At 36.7% G+C, this 19,975-nt stretch overlaps 1 protein-coding gene across 1 annotated transcript in view; it reads right to left on the reverse strand.

The window, feature by feature from the left end:
• Positions 1–19,975, reverse strand: part of PLA2R1 (phospholipase A2 receptor 1) — a 36,878-nt gene that overhangs the window by 11,176 nt on the left and 5,727 nt on the right. The window contains exons 3-20 of the mRNA XM_068195642.1: positions 19,778–19,945; positions 18,699–18,872; positions 17,457–17,570; positions 16,661–16,804; positions 15,493–15,681; positions 13,978–14,135; positions 12,502–12,609; positions 10,940–11,052; positions 8,708–8,877; positions 7,523–7,725; positions 7,084–7,229; positions 6,524–6,608; positions 6,021–6,153; positions 5,591–5,626; positions 5,015–5,172; positions 2,537–2,601; positions 2,096–2,199; positions 670–812 (exon numbers count right to left, since the gene is read on the reverse strand). Coding sequence (XP_068051743.1) covers positions 670–812; positions 2,096–2,199; positions 2,537–2,601; positions 5,015–5,172; positions 5,591–5,626; positions 6,021–6,153; positions 6,524–6,608; positions 7,084–7,229; positions 7,523–7,725; positions 8,708–8,877; positions 10,940–11,052; positions 12,502–12,609; positions 13,978–14,135; positions 15,493–15,681; positions 16,661–16,804; positions 17,457–17,570; positions 18,699–18,872; positions 19,778–19,945 — 2,411 coding nt within the window. The remainder of the gene's footprint in view (positions 1–669; positions 813–2,095; positions 2,200–2,536; positions 2,602–5,014; positions 5,173–5,590; positions 5,627–6,020; positions 6,154–6,523; positions 6,609–7,083; positions 7,230–7,522; positions 7,726–8,707; positions 8,878–10,939; positions 11,053–12,501; positions 12,610–13,977; positions 14,136–15,492; positions 15,682–16,660; positions 16,805–17,456; positions 17,571–18,698; positions 18,873–19,777; positions 19,946–19,975) is intronic.

Raw genomic sequence — 19,975 nt, forward strand, 5'->3', positions numbered from 1 at the left:
AGCATGCACAGTATGAGTTTTCAGATGTGATCTGGACTGCATTCAAATCAGTTGTTTCAAGGCAAACAATTGAGGTTAAATTTATCCTTGCAGTCACTGCAGTGAGCACTGGGATAAATTCAGCCACCTCGATGCATGTTGCTAATAAGGAACTTAGGCATTTAAGAGAAGCCAGATGAAACAGTTACCTTTTGACCCTCAATTGCAAATTCACTTTGGCTTATAATTATCTTTAACGAAGCCTATTTGAAACCACATCTTTCAGAGGACAGCAGCAATTAGGGATCCATTTAGCACATCAAGGGGTTAGAGACCTCTTTTGAGATCATAAAAGACACTTGGAATTGTCATATGTGGAAAAGAGAGGATGGAGCAGGCTTTTTACGGCAAATGCACAAATACAATTGCATAGCTTGTGCATATATAAGTATTTACTCCCTGAAACTAAAGTAAAATTTTTAACACCTTGTTAAAGACAATTTCTTAAAGTGTGGGCAGCTACTTAACAGCACTAAATCTTGGTGACACCGTGTCAGTGGTTATAAGCCTAAGAGCCCTGTTTTCAAAAAGCAAGAAAATCTTCAAATATTAAGTAATCCTTAAGTACAATTTCTGTTCTAACTATGGAATGCATTTTGAACAACGAAACAGCTTAAAAAAGGGTTTTACTTTGAATCCAAAGTGCAACCAGCCTTTGGGACATGCTCCTTGTTGTTTTGGGTCTTTTGGAATCTCCTTCTCTATCTTCTTTGGAATTTTACGTTTACAAATACAGGGAAGAGAAACAGTACAGTTTTCATCACCCCAGAGTCCTGAGCAAAAAGAAAAATCACAGTTCAGTGTTGGTTTGAGAACTGGAAAGGGTTTTTTTCTTAAATAGCTTAGATTTTGTTTAGTGTTTGAATAAAAGGAGATTCTATATCAAATACATTTGGACATAGTGCATTACAATGGATTTGATGGTCTATGGACACATCCTTTTATTTCCAGTTAAATTTTATCAAGTAAAACCAATTCCTCTACCCTGAGTAATATAACATATGACTATAAAACCTCTTTTTTTTTTTTTTAATTATTAAAAAAAAAGATGCCTTCCAGATAAAATAGTTTGACTTCCTTACATTGAAAATTTTTGGCAAGATCCAGGTGATGATATGAAATGCTGACCTGGTTAGGAGGAAAACATACTTTTCAGGGAACTCAACAAACTTTTGGCCAGCTGAGAGGGGAAGGTGGGCATCTCTTCCTTTTATTGGATACTAAATACGGCAATGGCAAACTCAGGCATTCATAAGTCATGAATCAAAACCCCAAGATTATGTGTGGAAAAAAATAAGGTTTTATGTTTTTTCAGTTTTGACTTTCGAGCCTGGGATTACAAGACTGCAGCTGCATTAATCATTTTTAGCTCTTCTCACAAATACAAAGCTGGCTATTTTTTATTTTCCTTGGAACCTGACCTGTTTACTTTATCATATGACTTGCAGATAATCAGAAAACAGACAGTGGGAAATGACAGAAGTCAGTAAACCAGCAGCACTGTGACTTGTTTCTTAATACCCTAATAAAATATAGAACTTTGCCATGATTGAAAGGCTAGCACCAAAATTATGGCACCCAAAAATCCCTCAGCAGATTGGCTATGGGATCAAAAATAAGGTAGAAACCTGAGTACTTAAAGTCATGTGCTGATAGAAAAACAGCTTATTGATGTAGGAAAAATTGTTGTTAAGTCCATGTGTGTCATTTGGTTATGAGAAAACTGTGAACACCAGCAATCCATTAACATTATTGCTGTTCCACATAAAAACCCAGTTAAAACTGAGGTATCAATATCACTGAAATCTTTGTATTTTGACATTAGAGAGCTGTAACTGTTAATATACTTTTAAAACCTAAAACCTAGACTCTGAGCATGCTAATGATATTTCACTATTCCTTCCTTAATCACAGAAGCAGTCATGCAAATTATAACCATGGAACAGGACTTTAATATGGATTGCATTTCTCAAAAACAATGAAAAAAATATAAACCCTTTGGCCAACAACAGAATCAAGTTACAATTACTGCAGCAAAAGAAAATATAAAAGAAACCTGATTGTGATGAAATGAAGCCACATCTTTTCCCAGGTTTCTGCAGATCTCTTTCCCTCCCTTCATCCCAGTTCTGGTACATTACTGGTGATTCATCTGTCCAGCTGCACAGAAACATTAAGAATGAAGTTTCACTTTTTCCTATCCTTACCTAAAGTTACACCCTCCGTTAAAGGGTTCAAAAGGAGATGCAAGGGAGAAGAAAGTAAACAAACAACCACTGTGACCAAGGTCAATATAAATGTCTTTCACAACCCTGTCAGAAGGAATACTGCAATATGGAGATGAATTAAGAGCAATATTATCCTGAATGATTTTTACATGAGAATTGAAATTGTCTCTTGAATATCCCACTCAGTCACCAAACTGCTTTGGCCCACCATACTGGGACAGGGCATGCCAAGCACAACTCACAGCACTGTGGCATACACGAGTTCTTACCGAAACTCATCACTGAGGTTTTCTGTGTGCAGTCCAATCCACCAGTGAACATCACTAGTTGACAGCTATAAAAGAAATGTGTTGCCATGTGTTTAGATGTTGTTGCCCTTCTACCAATGCATTAACAAACTCCTAAAGTCAGACAGTGTATTCAAGTAGCATTTCCATTGAGTTCCAATGGGAAGAACAGGTACTAAATCCTGCCCATGTTAATTCATGTAACTTCAGCGGGATTATTCACTTGAGCAGAGCATGATTTAGCTCCCGTATTTCCACAGGATTGCTGATGTGTCTTCTGGAACCCAGGAATTTATGGTTTTTAGGAATTTACAGCCGATCTGGTTTGAAAAGACTATCATCTTAGACCATAATTTGTTTTCCTCCAATTCCTAAAATTAAACAATAGCAAATATTTCCTTCAAGCAGTAATATAATGCTGATCCTCGATGTTTTTAAAATGCTTTCTGAATATTTACTAACTTTGTATAGTTCATACCAGCGTATTCTAGAGATGCTTTCCAGATTGATTGCTGTTCTCATGAAAGGATCTAGACCTTTGCTTCTAAAAGGCCAAGTTTTATTGAAAAGCCATAGAAATAATGTAATTCCAACAGCCACGTGTTATTTCTTTGCCGAATTGATTCTAGCTTCAGCTATGAATTGGTTCATTTCAGGGTTAGCCACTCAATCACAGTTTTGGGGCTTTTAGAAGAAAAAACAAAAAGTTCTGAATGTGCTGGACACTAGAGTAGCCACCCTGTATCTGTAAAGCATTTATTTTCTGTCAGAAAGAACTGAAGTCCAGCCTGTGTTGTGCTTCCACACTATCCTTTGAGTTACAGTTAGGATTTCTCCAGTTCACATCTTAGTTAGCAATATCAAATTAAGAAAACACATTTCTGACAAAAGACGCTGAAATGCTCTCTGATTTGGTATTGCCTGGCCCCTGAGTTTAAGTTTTCTAATCACAGCACTCAGCCTACATATTACAGTTTTTAAAGAAATAGTGAAAAACATAATTCCAAATTCCATGCTAAGAAATTTTAACCAAGTTTTCAAATGACACATGCAAAGCCTATTTGGACTGCTGAGTATTATTTTAGTGATTGCTGTACTTACTCCTACTTCCACAGGAAAATAGTTACAATCACTCAAGGACAAACATGGCTATGCTGAGAAAGCTCAGCCAAACCCAGCAGGCTTTAAAACAGCCGTGTATGTTGTATTCTGAGACAAAACTTCTAAGAAGTTGAGCTGGTTTCCAGTATAAAGAGACTAAACTTTGCTTTTTCACTGCAGAATGCTCATAAACTTTTGAAATACCAACTGAATTTAATGATCAATACACTTTTAAAAGAAATCATGTAAGTAAACATTACTTTAAAGCAGCATTCGGATTATCCATTTTAAGTGATCTTAAGTTGGAAAAATATATATATTTTTAAAAGATATATAATTTTTAAAAGTCATAAATATTCAGAGTTAGGTAATGTAGTAATTACATCTCATCACAGTCTCTGGTAGATGTGGAAGAAGACAAGACAGCATACCCAGTTATGTTGCTTTTCATTAAAAGCTTTTTCTGCCATGATCTATTGGTTTTAATCTATTTAATCATGCTTTAATATATAATTACTTAAATAGGAGATTAAAATTATACATAATTCCTTGGAAACTGAAAGACCCCATACACAATTCTATTTATGCTTTCTGTTACAAGTTAAAAGCAAAGACGGCCTATACACAATAAGTGTGGGTCAAGAGCTTTTCTACCCAGAACCAGATGTTCTTTTAAAGATTAAACTACAATATCCCTTTACATTACAGCTGTAGAATTGTGTCCTCAGTAAGGCAGACAGAATATTTGCAATAATTTTTAAAATTTTCTTTATTTTGGTTTTACTGAGAACACCTAAAAGTAAACAGATTCAGTTTTGTGGGAATTCATCTGCTTGTGAAGCTATTTCTCACTTTCAAAGCTTTTGTTACATCAGAAAGGTTCTAGAGAAATTCTGCTGTAAACCAGAGGAGGAAATTTAGAGGAAAATATCTTTTTTTCCTCCATATAAAAATCCATTGTCACAAGGAGGAACCATGACAGCTCCCCTTGGCCAGGGAGGGGTGGGCAGAGAGGAAGAAGCACAGAGGGATGTACACCACACATGTCCCCAGTTACTTTCCCAGCTTTGTGATAGGAATCTGGCTTTTGCTCCTCTTGGGTCTTTTGAGGCAGATTGATCAATCTGCTCAATAGCAGAGCTGATTCTGCCGATTTGAAATGTTATTGACTTCTTAAGCTGAACAGGACTTCAGGGAGAGCTACGGGAAATGAAGACAGCAAGAACATTATTTCTAAAGTAAAATGTCTGTTGGATTCTACCTGGAGTAACAGGCAGACAGTTTCTCTGAAAGACATGGCAGAAAATAGCCAATTACCACCTGAGGGTTTATTTTTTTTTAAGGGGTGTTTTTTCTTACCTTCCTTATTTTATTTTGAATAAAGGTTTGTTCACCAGAAGAATTTATTATTGCCAATCCACCACGAAGCCAGCCACAGACAAACTTACAGGTTTCCCATTCTGCAGGGCTCACATGGAAAAGATATTCTGCTCCTTGATAATATGACCAGGGCAGCTCTAGAAAATGAGCAAAAGAGTCAGTGGTGTGCAGGGGTAAAAATCTCATTTCAAGTCTCATCTTTTTTTACCCCCATGGCCTGCCTGCAGCCACATGTCAGAGGACAAATGTGCCACTAGGAACAGCAGAACCATATTTAACATATCAATTTGTGGTGACAAAAATGGAGCATGAGTTTGTTTTTTTTTTTTCTAATACTCTATCCCCTGAGACTGTAGCACTATCAAGAGCAGTATCTGATGCTCTGGTGTTCCCAAAAAACAGTGGCAGATTTATCTGTAACTAATAGTTCCTAGAGAGTTCCTTACTGTAAATTTTCAACGTAGAATATTTTAGTTATTTTATTTTTAACAAAGCCTTAAATTTTATTTCCAAGTGATATTGTTTCAAGATGAAAAAAAGAAAATATTTTCATACCAGCTGTGTACCAAACTGGACTCATTGGTTTGACACCTGCAAAAATAAACCAAAACAAACCAAAAATCATTAAGAATATTGCTATCCTTGGATAAAAATGGGAGTTAAACATGGAATAAAATAAAATAATAACCACACTCACTAAAAGACATTTACAGTAGTTTTTGTGAATAACAACTTTGAATGAGTATTTCCAACTAACTGGTAATCTTGCTATATGTTTTTAAATTGACTGTTCATTTTAGATCTGTTAATTGAACAACAAACATAAGTGGAATAACCCATTTAGCTTTTCCCATGATTTCATGCAGAAGACCAGTGAGAACTCCAGAGGTGGCTAAAAAGGAGACTTTTAGATATTTTTTTCCTTGTCTCGACTGAATTGCAAGTAATGTGTATAACAGACAGTGCATGTTAATTAACATTCTACCTTTTGGTATTTTGCATATCCATTCACGCTTTTCATTGCAGTGTGCTGGAAAAACTGTTCTGTTTACTTTGAACACACCACAGTTTCTTGAGTCATCTTCAAGATACTCATCCTCCAAAAACGAAGACACAACCTGAAAACAGCACATACATTCTCTTTCAGAGACAGCCCAAGATGTAGCATTTAAAAGCCTCATCATGGAGAAAAAGGAAGGATTTAGACATGTGTGTACAACAGGAACATCTAAGCAACAGCTAGAGGGTCGCCTAAATTATGATGGTAAAATACAAATAATTGGGTCCATAGTCATGTTCTCTCAATGTCCTGTCCAACTCACTCATATCAGACTTCTTCTTCATAAAAATAAGTGAATAGCTATGAAACCGAACAACTTTGACATGATTAACAGCAGTTGCCCACATCTAAAAGCCTTTGCCTTGGTTCAACGTATGCTCAGATATGACTTGAAAGGTTACTGAAATACAGAGTAAACAGATAGTTACAGGTGTTCTGTCAGACCACTGCCACGTCCCTCCAGAAAGTGCATTTCTTTTATTAAATCCAATCCAGAACTGTCTCTCTTCTGTTCTATAACAGAAAAAAAGAAAATAACATTTCTCATGCAATTTTTCCTTAGCTATTTCAGAAATAATTTTTAATAGTACAAATACACATATTCATTTCTTCTTGAATTCAATATATCATTCCATAATACATTTCTTAACTGTTTAGTTGAAGTAAACTCTTGCTTTCCCGCTAAAATGTTAGATTATGTTTTACAAGATGGAAACATTTAAAATAGGATTAAAATGGTAGAACCTCCATTTCAACGAAAAATGTTAACTCACAAAAACACCACCTTGACAACAACAGCTGCTCAACATTTACCACAAAGATCATCTTCAAAAAGTATCACACTGCAATGTTGCTGATGCATTTCACCCATTTTTAAGTTCATGTTAGAGTAGGGACTTCTTTGGATGCCAGTAAAGAGGATGGAATAATGTAAACTGTAGATTAGTATGATTATGATAAATCTTGTTGGTGTTAAAAAGATATTTACCTATCAAAAATTGTATATAATAGATTGTTTAAAAATGTCTCTTCATAGATGTGGCTAAAACTAGCAAGATGGGCTCCAAAATCTTGACATAATGCTTCTGCTTCATCCCATGTTCTTCTCATCAGAACTTTTTCATTGTGAAATATCTGCAATAAAATAAACATTGTCGTAAATGTAGTTCACTTTAGGTAGCAGTTTTTTCAGAAACCCATAAAAATCAAATATTAGTCACAGTTTTTCCAAGCTAAAGCCAGGTATATTCCAAGCATAGCTCTGATTTTTGTTACTTCCTCTCACTTTTAAATGCAGTGCAGGACGGTAACAGGAAATTTTTACTTGTTGAGTGAAAGAAGTAATGCCTCATCAAAAATGTTTTAGGAACAGCACATCCTTAAGCTGATGTAGAATCAGAAAAAGTCAAAGCCAGTATGACATGTACCTTGTAGCAGTTGAGCAGATTAGGTTCCGACTCCCATCCAAAATAGCAGGAACTCAAATATTTTTGAAAAGTAAGTTCAGGTTCTTCATAAGAATTGACTTTTTGCTTACACAATGACATTGCTTTGAAGTTCTTACAGCTTTTCACCTCCCAGTAACCAACAGGGTGCTCCCCTCGCATGGCCACACATCCTCCAGAACGACCTAGACATGGGAGTAAGTGCTGAATATCAGAATAAAACATCTGAATTTTGTGATTTTTTTTGGTCAAGTGGCTGTTTTATTGACATGAGTTTCTGGATAAAACCTTAATGAACTTACAAAACGAGCAAATTCTTTGGTCAGTAGCCAATTTATAAGCCTCTGTTGGCTGGCTTCAGCTTGTAAAATGAACCAGGACAAACAGGTCCTCTCACAAAATGCAGGAGAAGAAATGCAATTAAAAACATTACTTCTGCAAAATGCAGTAGTAAAGCAATAAATGTAAAGAGTCCAAATCAGAGATCCATCATTGAAATGGAGTATCTTTATAAACACGTCTCTATTTTCAGGTATTACTTGGTGGTTTATGTTTCAAAGGTTGAACAACTGCTCAATTTTTTCACTTTTTGTTTCCTTGGAATATTTTCTTTAGAATTATGATGAAACAAACAAGATCAAACTAAAGTGGAAGAAGAAGAAGAAGTCTCCACACATTCACAGAAATGTATCTGACAACCTCTGACCTATTTTTCATATAAAATGCAAATTTCAAACTGTGACTGTTACTGAATAAAATTCATTACTTTTCTAGGATCTTTTGCTGGGAGTCTCAGGAAGCCCTTGGAAAGCTCATGAAGAAATGTAGGGAAAGCATCAAGTTTGGGTTTTGACCGTATTTTTTTAAAAAATGTGATGTATACAACAAATGTATTATTGTTCATAAAGGAATGTATGAAAAACACCTCACGGGAAAAGAAGAATTTCAGGGGTTAGCTGTGTCTGTAAGGAGGGCCTGACTGTGGGCAACTGCAGGTTCTGGAGCCAACAGCAGATGTAAATTTTTCTCTCTGCTCTCCTGGCCAGGCAGGGAGGAAAGGACAGGGACTCTTCAGTCCCTGCTAAGCCACTGGTGCCGTGCAGAAGAGAGCACCCTCCCCAGTTTCCATTTCCAAGCCACTCTATTTTTTACCAGCATGCTACTCACGTGGCTGGTACTTGTTCCAGTTTGTGTAGCTCATGGAGCGATTCTTTCCTGCTGTACCAAGCCAAAAGTATTCTCCTGTGTTGTTAAGGTCTTGCAATCCTATCCAAAAATAAGTTCTCTCAGGTTCTGCCATGCTGCGGATCATGCTGTTGATAAAAGCTTGTTCAAACCTTAATAAAATAATCAAAATAAAGGTTTTTAGAATAAAATAGATAAACTGGTATTTCAGTGAATAGCTCTCATGACATTATTTAAATTATCTCAGAAGAGAAGAATATAATGGAGGTACTTAATTTTCTTTAGAGAATGCTGTGGGGAACTTGAGTCTGTAGCACAAGCCACAATTTTTCCCTATGTTTTCCAGCACTTGAGCACATAAAAGAAACACTAGAATAATATCTTATAACCTCAGTGCTTGAACTGCAAGATGTAAAGACAGAATGTATTAATGATGCACAAATAAACACAAGAAACTCCATGTATGAAGGAAAAATGTTAGTGGGGTCTGAAAAGGCTCCAGAAGAAAGAAAAGAAAAATCTCTGCACAGAAGTGTCCTTCTGAAACCAGCAGACACACAAACCAGGACTAAGAAACCAGATCTGAAACACCCAAAGCACCAGTTGAACTGACTTCAAAGAATCACTTTTTTCTTCTTTGATTTCTTCACTAAAGTTATGTGAGAGATATATACCTTTTGGCAAATTATAACTGTTGTACATAGTAATCCAATTTTCACTTAAATGCAATTAGTTTTGATATAATTGGTATAGGATTATACAAGAATGTTTCAGTTTATGAGGACATTTCATCAGCTGACAATGAAAATTAAATAGCAAAGACATTTTCCAGTTTGATAAAGACTCATTTGACTTTCTGGTTTCACAAACTCTGAAAAGAATGGCTAAATTAATGTAAAAAACTGAATGTAACACTGTGAGTGACTCAGAACTTGTATTTAATTTTCATTTCCTCTGCATGTTCTCTTTTTATGTCTACTCTCCTTCCTCAACAACTTACTATGTAATGAACGTTTTAGGATCAGTAACTGAAAAGTTTTTGCAGTTTTCACTCCAGAACAACAAACCCCAGCAGTAATTTAACAAAACCACTAAACTAACATTCTTTTGCTACTCCTTGCTACTGCTGGAAAATAGCATCATAATTAGTGATGGCTACACCGAGAAGTGAAAAACATAAAAATAAAATAGCAGAAAAATACAGAAGATATGATTCTAGTGATTTGCAGCATGCCCTCAGCTCCCTGCCACTTCTGAGCTGCCAAAGCTCAGCTGCAAGAATTTCTCCCTTATTCCTCCTTAACGGACCTTTGTCACACTGCAGCTCAGTGCTGCACACCCTGTGCACAATCCTGAAACCACTGGGCAGAGCAAATTCCCATTGATGTAAATCCTTATGTAGGATAGCCAGTGTTTTCCTAAAATACCTACCCTACTATTTATCTGATTGCTGGGGGTTACTTCCCCTGGTCTAAAGGGAACACATATTTCCTCCTTATATTTTTGGGGTTTGGGGGTTTTTTTTGTTGTTGTTGTTTAGGGCTTTTTTTTTAACAATAAATATGCAGCAGTTGAAGTAGTGATGTAATTTATCTATTAGTATGTCAAACTTTTATGGGAAGCCAACATGAAGGGAAAATAACAAAGAGAGCAGAGAAAACCCAAGCATCTGGACACCTACAGAGGAGAAAGCTCTTGCTAAAGCTGTAATAGAGGCAAATAAGAACAAGGCATGGAAAAACAGCAACAAATGCTTTCAAATATTTACTCTCTGATCCTGTTTGCTGAGAAACCACATAAAATGAATACATAAATAGAAACATTTATAAAACATTAACTGATTTTGATTAAAATTTTATATTTTTTAACTATAAAGATATTTTCATTTTTCAGTACACCTTCCAAGTACACCAATAAAGTTTCACAGAGATGTTAGATACCCCAGCAGAAAGCATTTTCTTTAGATTTCTGCATGCCCAAGTGTGCACATTGCTAGAAATGTTTATTAGCCTAACAATTGCTTTTTACTGAATTAATTTTCAATTAAAAAGTAAGGCAAAGCACACCTTTGATTTTAGCTGATGTTAGTAATTATGCCCACCTCTCAAGCAAATATTATTTTACAATGGTAATATGTCTTGCCATGCAACTCTTTATAAAGTTAGACTAGCTCTTGTTAGAGGTATCTTCACACTGTCTAATAGGATTAACTACCTGTTTGTTACTGATACAAGTGCAGGTGGGCAGAAATAACCACTGGAAGCATGTTCAAAACTTCGAGGGGTACTGTCGATTTTGTAACAATATCCACCATGTCTTTCCCATCCCTTGAAAGAAATGAACATTATTTTATAGATTATTAATTATTGTATAGTTGTTAAAAACTTGGCCCCCTTTTGTCTGATGATCCTTGGCATCCCTATAGATTTTTTCTTACCTACCATGGTTGAAGAGCAGTTACCCTCAAGGTCACTGAAAATATGGATATCAGATGAACCAGAATACTGTGTCAGTGGTCAGCCTGCCTCATTTCATCTCATTATTAGTCTTTTACTTCATACTATTCACCCCTGGATGTCCAAAAGACACCACCTGAACTGGTGCAAGTTCTGCTGACACGAGTCCATGCAGCATATCTGCTTGGTTTTATGATTAACTGTTTTAAATGAGCAAGAGAATAAATATTGACCAGTGGCTCAATACTTTGAGACACAATCCCGAGTGGCACAGGATTGAGAAGAAGTTGAAGTACTGTTAAACTGCTGACTACAGCTTGTCAAGAAAACCTTGATGCCCTGCACATTTTTCACCCAGTCAGGACTGTGACAAACCTTTCTTACACTAATAACAGACAAAATTCTTGAGTGATTAAATAAATTGGTCCAAATGAAATAAATGCAGTCACCCTAAACGTTTGGAAACGTTAAGCTGGAATCAAGCAGTAATGTCCATAATGGTATGACAAGAACTCTGGATCTGGACACTACATCTGGCAAAAGACAGCATCTGACTCCAAACAGTTCAGTTTCAACCTTCTTATAATTCAACTGAACTGGTTGTGTTTCTTCATTTCCCAAGAAACAAGACAGGAAATTTAAAAAAGGAAGACAATGAGCTAAATAATAAAGCAGCTCAGAAAAGAGAATTTTTCCCCCCACAGTTTTGACTATTACAGAAATTCAACAAGTTTCCTCTTTCCGCACTGTGAAAAGGAACTGATGGTAAATTAAGTGATACCTCAACACGCTTCCTTTTAGTACCAGAATGCAGAGCCTAAATGCCTGAAAATAAGATGCAATGTCCTAGTTAGATAGCTGTGCTCCTTCCCATTTGTGTTTGAAAGCAAATGCACAAGTGGAAGAGTTCACCCTCTGTGTCAATGAAACTGGTAGGTTTTCACCCTGACATTCCATTTCAATGTATGAAAACCATGTGTGGAATGAGGCATCATATAACAGCCATTATTTGCACAGATGGTGGACAAATGGGCTTCACTTTTGATCTAGAAAGAAATAGGAACTTGGGTCACAATCACTGATGAAACAACAAGCCATGAAAGGCATCTTGTGAAGGCTTTTAATCTTACATTAAAATTTACTTTACATACTTTTAAAGCAAACAATGTGCTTTTTCCAAGCAAGACATGCATGTCTTTAATATGAAGAACTAAAATTATCTCTCTATTTGCATCTATATGTTCTGTAGCTGTATTTAGAGGTTACCTATATAATTCTATGTCATTAATATAGCTCTAAAACAACCACAAACCCACTTACCTCTGGACAATTTGATTCCAGTTCAGGAGAGACACTATTAAATTCCCCTGCTTTTTTGCAGATATAGAAAGATTTGTCTTCACATTTTTTAATCCTCCAATGTCCCTCCTAAGGAATAAAAGAGAATATCTTCCATATATACCCATATTCTCATGCATATCTACACAAACATTAGATCACACTCTCTTTCTCTTTTAACTCTTCACTAAAAAAAAGAGTAATTTTTCTCACTCCATTTACTTATCCTTGGATGGTTCATTTATTTCTACCAACACTGTCAGCAGGACATCCCAAATCAATCATACAAATGGGTTTGTCTCTTTGACTCAGTCTTCAGGATGTAAAGCACCTTAATTAACTAACACTACGGCCATGCCAGAGCAATTTTCTTTCTCACTATCGCAGTTCTTTGTAAGATTAATCTCTATATTTGAACAGTCCTTACTCAAGATATTACAAACTTTGTATCATTTAATTTTCACACATCTGTATATATTGGACATATATCAAAAACAGTGATTGAAAAATATTATCTCAACCCTATTTTTCCTTGTATTTTACTTTTTCATTTGTTTGTTTACACTTGCGAACTGAGTAAAATACGACTTTGGAATATAAAACCCCCCATTGTTCCAAAGTCCTATTTGCTGCTTCCAGTAGGAACAGACTTTTCCCAGTCATTGTAATTGTCTTGTTTTTCCCCTGAGTTAAAGACTGCAACCTGGACCCACTACTCTAGAGACAACAGAAACTCTTCTGGATACAGTTTTCACACTCAGACAAAACATACTTTGCAAAAGAAATTTAAAAATCATCATGCTACTTATGCAAGTCATGTATTAGTGAGTTCAAGTACTATTAATTGCAAAAGTAAAGTAAATGCATGACCACATTAAAAAAGAATTGACAGTGCCACGAATACCAACAAGACAGGACAGTGTTGTTTTAACATTACTCCCTATTTTACAACCCCTGACTGATCTGGTATCAATCTCCTACTATCAACTTCTATACTTTCATGTACACCTAGACTACTGTTTTGAAAGATGATCCATAAAATTTATAGATCTTTACACAAAGATAATATAGGCACAGCTGACAGTTTTTCAAAACATGAATTTGAAACTTTCAAGACCAGAGCTTATGCATCCTAAATTATGATACACACTACTTGGATTTTAAATTACTTTATCAAAATACCCACTCATATTTGTTTTCTTCTATTTGACAGGCTTTATATAAGTAGTACTTTCTATTGAACATAAGCTCAAAATCTGTGATTAATTTTCTGTGCATCAGTACTGCAGAATGTATTGATTTCTAAAGGCTGTACTGCATTTATGATAACATGAATACATTAGGAATCAAAAACAAAGTCATGCTCCAGGTCATGGCTCAAAAAAGTATGCACAGCAAGAAACAAAATTATTATGAGCTAAAATAAAAGCGCCTAATTCCTTTAAAAAGAAAACTTACAGGTCCTTGTGCCGAAACACAGAGTTGTCCTGTTCTTTGAAAGGTGTTAGGTTCTTGTCTGTGCCAGTTAGAGAATTTTACTGGGGTGCTATCTGACCACTCAAAAACAACAGGGGTGTTATTACTGTATAATCCAATCCATGTCTCTGTTACATTTTCTGTAAAAGAATAAGTGAGTTCAGATTTTAATGGTGAAGTGATCAAGCCTGTTTTTCCTCTAACATGACACCACTATTAAAAATTATTCATGGGATTTTCATAGAAATGTCCTTCTTTCAGGAAAATATAAAAGCTGTATAAACTTTAGGAAATCTTACTGATGAGACTATGTTCTACTGCTCTTGAAGACGAAATAGTTTCAAAAATAGACTCAACATACATGTTAATACGCTTTGAAATCATAAAAAAATACAAATTAAGAGCATATGCACTTTCTTGAAGTGTATAGGACAGAAAAACTGACATGGAAGTGAAATATATTTTCATATAATTTTCCATGGGACACTCAGCTGTAGGTTTCTCTGAGGGTTATAGGGTCCAGTGACAGCACAGTGGTAGCCAGTATATGACAAATATAGGAGAGATGAGGCTTGCATTTTGATGTAAAATCTTATTTTACCAGCTACTACAGGAGAAAAAGCACTCGGGCTTTCAGGCATGTAAACTCTTCTCCTGAAGAGAAGCCTGAAGCAGGCTGGAGAGAAGCAGCAGACTGAAGCTGAATTCAAGCTGAAAACAATTACATCTAGCCATTACAGCATCCCTGCAAATAATGGTATTTTTTATCTATGGAGGGTCTTAATAGAGGTGAGGAAGATGATGGAGGTTAACCTCCTAATCTCCACATGACACTGCCCCAGCTCTGTGACAGAAACCACAACCAAACTGTGCAGCTCTGCCAGCACACTGGTATCAGTGGCAGGCAGAAAATACTCACTTTTCTTTGCTGCTGTTATGACAACAAAAGTATTGGCATTGCTGCATCAAAGAGCTTTTGTTCATTAAGTCCCTTGTGTAATTATGCTACCTCTGAGGACAATGTGAACTAGCAGACGTGCTTTGATACGCCCTGCTGACATCAAAGAGGACTCTGCCCTCATAATAACAGCAGCAATTTTGCAGTGTGGATCAGGCCAGATTGCAAGCCAAAGATACACTGAATTGGTTTTGCTTCTAAGCACAACTCTAGTATAAGGCTGATGACTGAATATTTTGCAAGTTTGCAAGGAACCAGGCAAGAGCAGGAAAGGACAAAAGCTAGCATGTTTACTATGGCCTCACTGCATCTGCTTTGTGGAGTCAGTATCTTTATTTTAAGAACGGTTATTGGAAAAGGTGAATATGCATTTTTAAGAATCCTAGAATGGGCATGCAACATGATTTCTTTTTTTGCAAACATCATTTGAGTGTGCCATGTAATATAGTGCTTAGATGGTAACAAGTTAAAGAGCTGCACAAAAGAGCACCACAAAACACTTCAAGAAACACCTGCACACTTAAACTCCTCAAACTCACCACTTTCAAGCAAGTTAAGGAGCAGCTCTTCATCTGCCATGGAGGATACACTAATGAGCCTGCTATTTTCACTTTGGCATGACAGAGAAGCATCACTCCAGCTCTTCTCCTCTTTATGAAGTCTGTAGCAGTTGCGATTGTGTGGGTACCAACCAGCGTCACAACGAGTGGCATAATACTGCCATGTATCTTTAAATGAGCACACAAAGTTCAGATGCATTAGACAGAATTTCCAAACTTATGCTAGGTTCAAAACACCTTTTTTAACCTTAAAATGCTGAAAACAGAGTTTTCCAAGATGACTTAAGGAGGCCAAAACACCTGCTCTATGGATTATCACCTACCAAGCAAACTGAAATTTCTTCCACTTTATTTGATGATTGCACCATTCAGGCTGCTGGACTAGTGCAAACACTAATTCAGTTTAAAACAGTTTATCTCCCTAATTACCTCTGAACCTGGTTCAAAGACAGATAAAGCTTTTTCAGATGCATTACCTACAGAAAGTTTGTACAGTCTTTCCTTACTACCTGAAACAAGCTGCTAAACTTTCTTTAAGTTATTAGGAAGGAGCTGAACCCATGTAAGTATCTCTTATAAAACCAAAAATTTATGTTAGAACAAACTAAATTCTGTTTTTAACTTTCTCACAGAACAGGAGCCTGAGTCATTCTATGCACTATATATCCTATACTCACTGTATAAACACTTGAAGTATATGTACAACACATTTTTAGCATATCAAAAGTACAGCACATCATAAAAATCCCTGCAAATTTTGTGCTACATTTATACAGCTTTCTTCTCTGTGTGCCAGTGGTTAATTCCATTCACACTGAAAACCTATTTTGCAACTCATAAATGTGGCTCTTATTGTCATATAAAAGAGAATGAGCATACTGATGGTGTAAGGAATCGAGTAAATGCTACTTGTATTAAAATTGTTTGTTCTAAGACACTGAACAAAGACTGTTTTGTTTTCAAAGACTGAATTTAAACAGAAGAAAGTGTTATTAAATCAGCTAAAGTCAATTGTATTCAACTTAAACTAGCAAAGCCACACATTTAGTGCAGCTGAGACCCTGCTCTGCTGACTTTATAGTCAGGTGGCTTCTCTTGCTCTCCTTGCACACCCACAAGTAGGACACAGTAACACTGAGACACCTACCCAGCGCTTCATGCTCTGTCTCATTTAAATATTTTTTGCACACAAAAGGCAATCCAGATTCACACAGATAACTGTTCCAGCCGTTCTTCAGTCTTGGATTAATCACTGCACAATGATTTTCTTTAAAACGGTTATCAGAGACATCTGCAAACACATTTTTGAGAAGCACAATATTACAAAAAATCACTTCTTGATTTTAAAATGGTGTTGTTAGGTTCTCTGCAGCTTCTTGAATTAATATATAAACATTCCTGCATACCCAAGCTTCTAGTAATATTATACTAGTACTATGGACAGTTGAACATTTACCATTCATTACATGTGTGGCAATGCCTCCTTGGCTGCTGCTCTCAGATGAGAGGCTGAAACAAGCTTGCATGTCTATAATTGCTGGTGGACAGGGTTCAAAATGTAGCAAACCAAGTCACAAAACTCATTTTAATGTGCTAATGGTAATTACAGCTTGTTAACATAAAAAAATTGAAACTCCTTTCCTCCATGAAAGTAGCTACAGTTTTTAAATACACAACTGGAACCTTAAAACATCTTTAAAAATAAATTACAAAAGGACTAGACCATTAATGCTTTGAACAGCTAGATTTCACTTGATGTTATATCCCTAGAAAGGTTTTCAGTTTGTGAATATGAATAAATATTTCTACCAAAAAAAATTGCACTCATTCACTTAATTCAGCTTTCAAACATAGCTGTAGGAACAGCAGTGCTGTATCAAGCTGCAGTTAAAGAGAACATTTAATTATGCTGCTATAACATATGAAAGAGGAACATCAAGTACTTGCTCTCCAGTTCACAAACATTAGTGGTGCTCCATCTGACCACTGCCAGCCAACATCTTCATCCAGGCGATTCAGGCCCATCCACAGCATCATGTCTGTGGAATTTAACTGCCCTGAAACAGAAAAAAATAAACAAAATAATACTGCATGCTTTCCCCAAGCTTTAAAATATCTACAGGCATAGACCTGCTGTCCTGAGTGGTTACAATTGGAACAAAACAAAACTTCAAAGCACTCTCCAGAAAGTTCAGGCTTGTAGGCTTTTTTTCCTGTCCTTAGAAAAAGTAACTTACTTTGTTAATCAACACAGAGATGAAAAGGAATAAACTCAGAAACCTGAAATCCTTCAAAAGCCACTCATTCTGCAAAGCCTTCCTGCATAAGTTGTAGCTGACTTTAGATCTAGAACAAGCAGCTACATAAATGCTAGCCTGTTTACATAAACACTAGCCTGTTTGAGCTTTTCATAAACCAAACAACTTTCAGAAACCTTTACAGCCTTGCAGGCAAATCAAAAAGCCAATTAAATAATTTTTAAACTTCCTGTTAGCTTATATCCTTCAATTGAAAACCAGCAATAGTGGGAAGCAATGAACAAGAAATCTGAGGCAACCTTTGCATCAGAGCTCCACCACCCATTCCTGCACTTGATTTTCTCCACTCACACTAAAACACCCATGAAATCCTTGCTTTCAGAAGGCTCTGCACAATTTGTCTGAGACATTTGCTCAAGGGAAGAAGCAATTTGCTCATCAGAGAAGGAGTAACATGTATTTATAGAGCTGGCACTTTTTCCATACAAGACATTTACTTTAAGCCTGCAGAAATGTTCCTATCATTCCCATTTAGTGAAGTCCATCTTACAAGGAAAACTTAGCAGGAGAAAGGGACACCAAGGTACATTGCAGAGAAGGTAAACACACGTATAATTTTCCAAAGTAAACAAACAGCTGCAAGATGAATGGGAGTCTCTGTGGGGAGGGAGAATTGAGAAAATTACACCCTCACTTAACACCACCACTTCTGCACTTCAGTTTATTTAGGTGGGGACTTACCTTCATCCTTGCTCTTACAAATAGCTCTACTGAGGTGGGTTACATGCCAAAGCCCCACAAGGAGCAATGGGAGAGACATCACACCGGGTATTAAGTTCCAAAGCTTGCCCCTTTGCAAAGGTAAGGAGGAAATCTAACTACAGGTTTCCTACAAGGTCCAATTTCTACAGAGAAATGTCTACTCACTGCTTAAGTTACTTATGTAGTTCTGCTCTTCAGGGTCGGTGACACTGAGCAGGTCCCCTCCTTGCAGCTGACAGGCAGCCCGAGCCTCACGCCAGCTCAGCACGGACGCGAAGTTGAACTGGTAGCAGATGTGTGTGTTGGGGTTCTTCTTCCAAAAGACATCACAGCCACTCTCTACTCAGAAACAGATTTGTCACCAGCTGCCCAAAAGCCCAACCAATCAGAAACACTACACCTTGAACCACTTAATTACGGACAGCACATCCCAATGGAAGCACGATTGTGATTGCCTTTTCTGTTACTTTGTAAACTCAAATAGGGCACTAATGAAATAAAATGTTGCTCTGAATTTCATATAGTTGATAAAACACTTGGGAGCTGATCTGCAGCTGGTGGTGATTTTCACAACTCTCATGAAGCCAACACAGCTACATTTTAATTTATTCTGGCTAATAATTTGTTTCTAAAGCTGAGCATTGAAATACTCAAACTGTGAACACCTCACCCAACTTGTGGCAACACTCACTGGATCTCCTTGGACCTTGTACTCAAGAGAATAAACTTCCTAAAATTAAAAAGGATAAGCAAGGCTGCAAATACCGTCTATTTAAATGGCTGTCCAGAAATATCCACTACAAAGACACATTTACAGCTGGTTTTAGTATTTTAGGCCCAAGACACATCCAAGCAGTGCACAGAAGAAAAGGAATGCGCCAGATGTAAGGCAGTCAAAAGCAGAAGGTGACTTTGCAAGAGCAGCCCTTAGGTTGTGTTCCACACAAGCTGCCTGCCTGTGTATCACTGGGACAGAGGGCTTGGGCTGCAGGGTAAGGTCAGTGGGCTGCACAGAATAGGGTCCTTCTGCTGCCCCCCATGGTTTTGCTGTTCTGACGAGGGCCTTGAGTCTCAAAGGTCAAATGATAAACTATAACAAATTTGCTAAAGGTCTTCCTTTGTGCTTTTTAAAAAGACATTCCCTTCTAACAGAAGGGAAGTAATCCAAAACCAGATTGTGTCTTAGTATTACTAATAAAGAATAAACTCTTGGAGGGGGAGAGAGAAGACAAGCAACATCTTACCAGCATTTGGGCAAAACCCCCATTTTTCATCTTGTTCGTAGTGAGTTGTTGTGGCACACCATTCAGATTCCTTTCCATCTTTGGTACACTCATAATACCACTTGTTGTTATATTTAAATGGAAAAACACATGGGAAACCAAAAGAATTTCCAAGCAAGGTGTATGTTTCTGGGAAAAAAAAAAAAAAAAAAAGCAGAG

Source organism: Anomalospiza imberbis, chromosome 7 (assembly GCF_031753505.1).
Source record: "Anomalospiza imberbis isolate Cuckoo-Finch-1a 21T00152 chromosome 7, ASM3175350v1, whole genome shotgun sequence".
NCBI lineage: Eukaryota > Metazoa > Chordata > Aves > Passeriformes > Viduidae > Anomalospiza > Anomalospiza imberbis.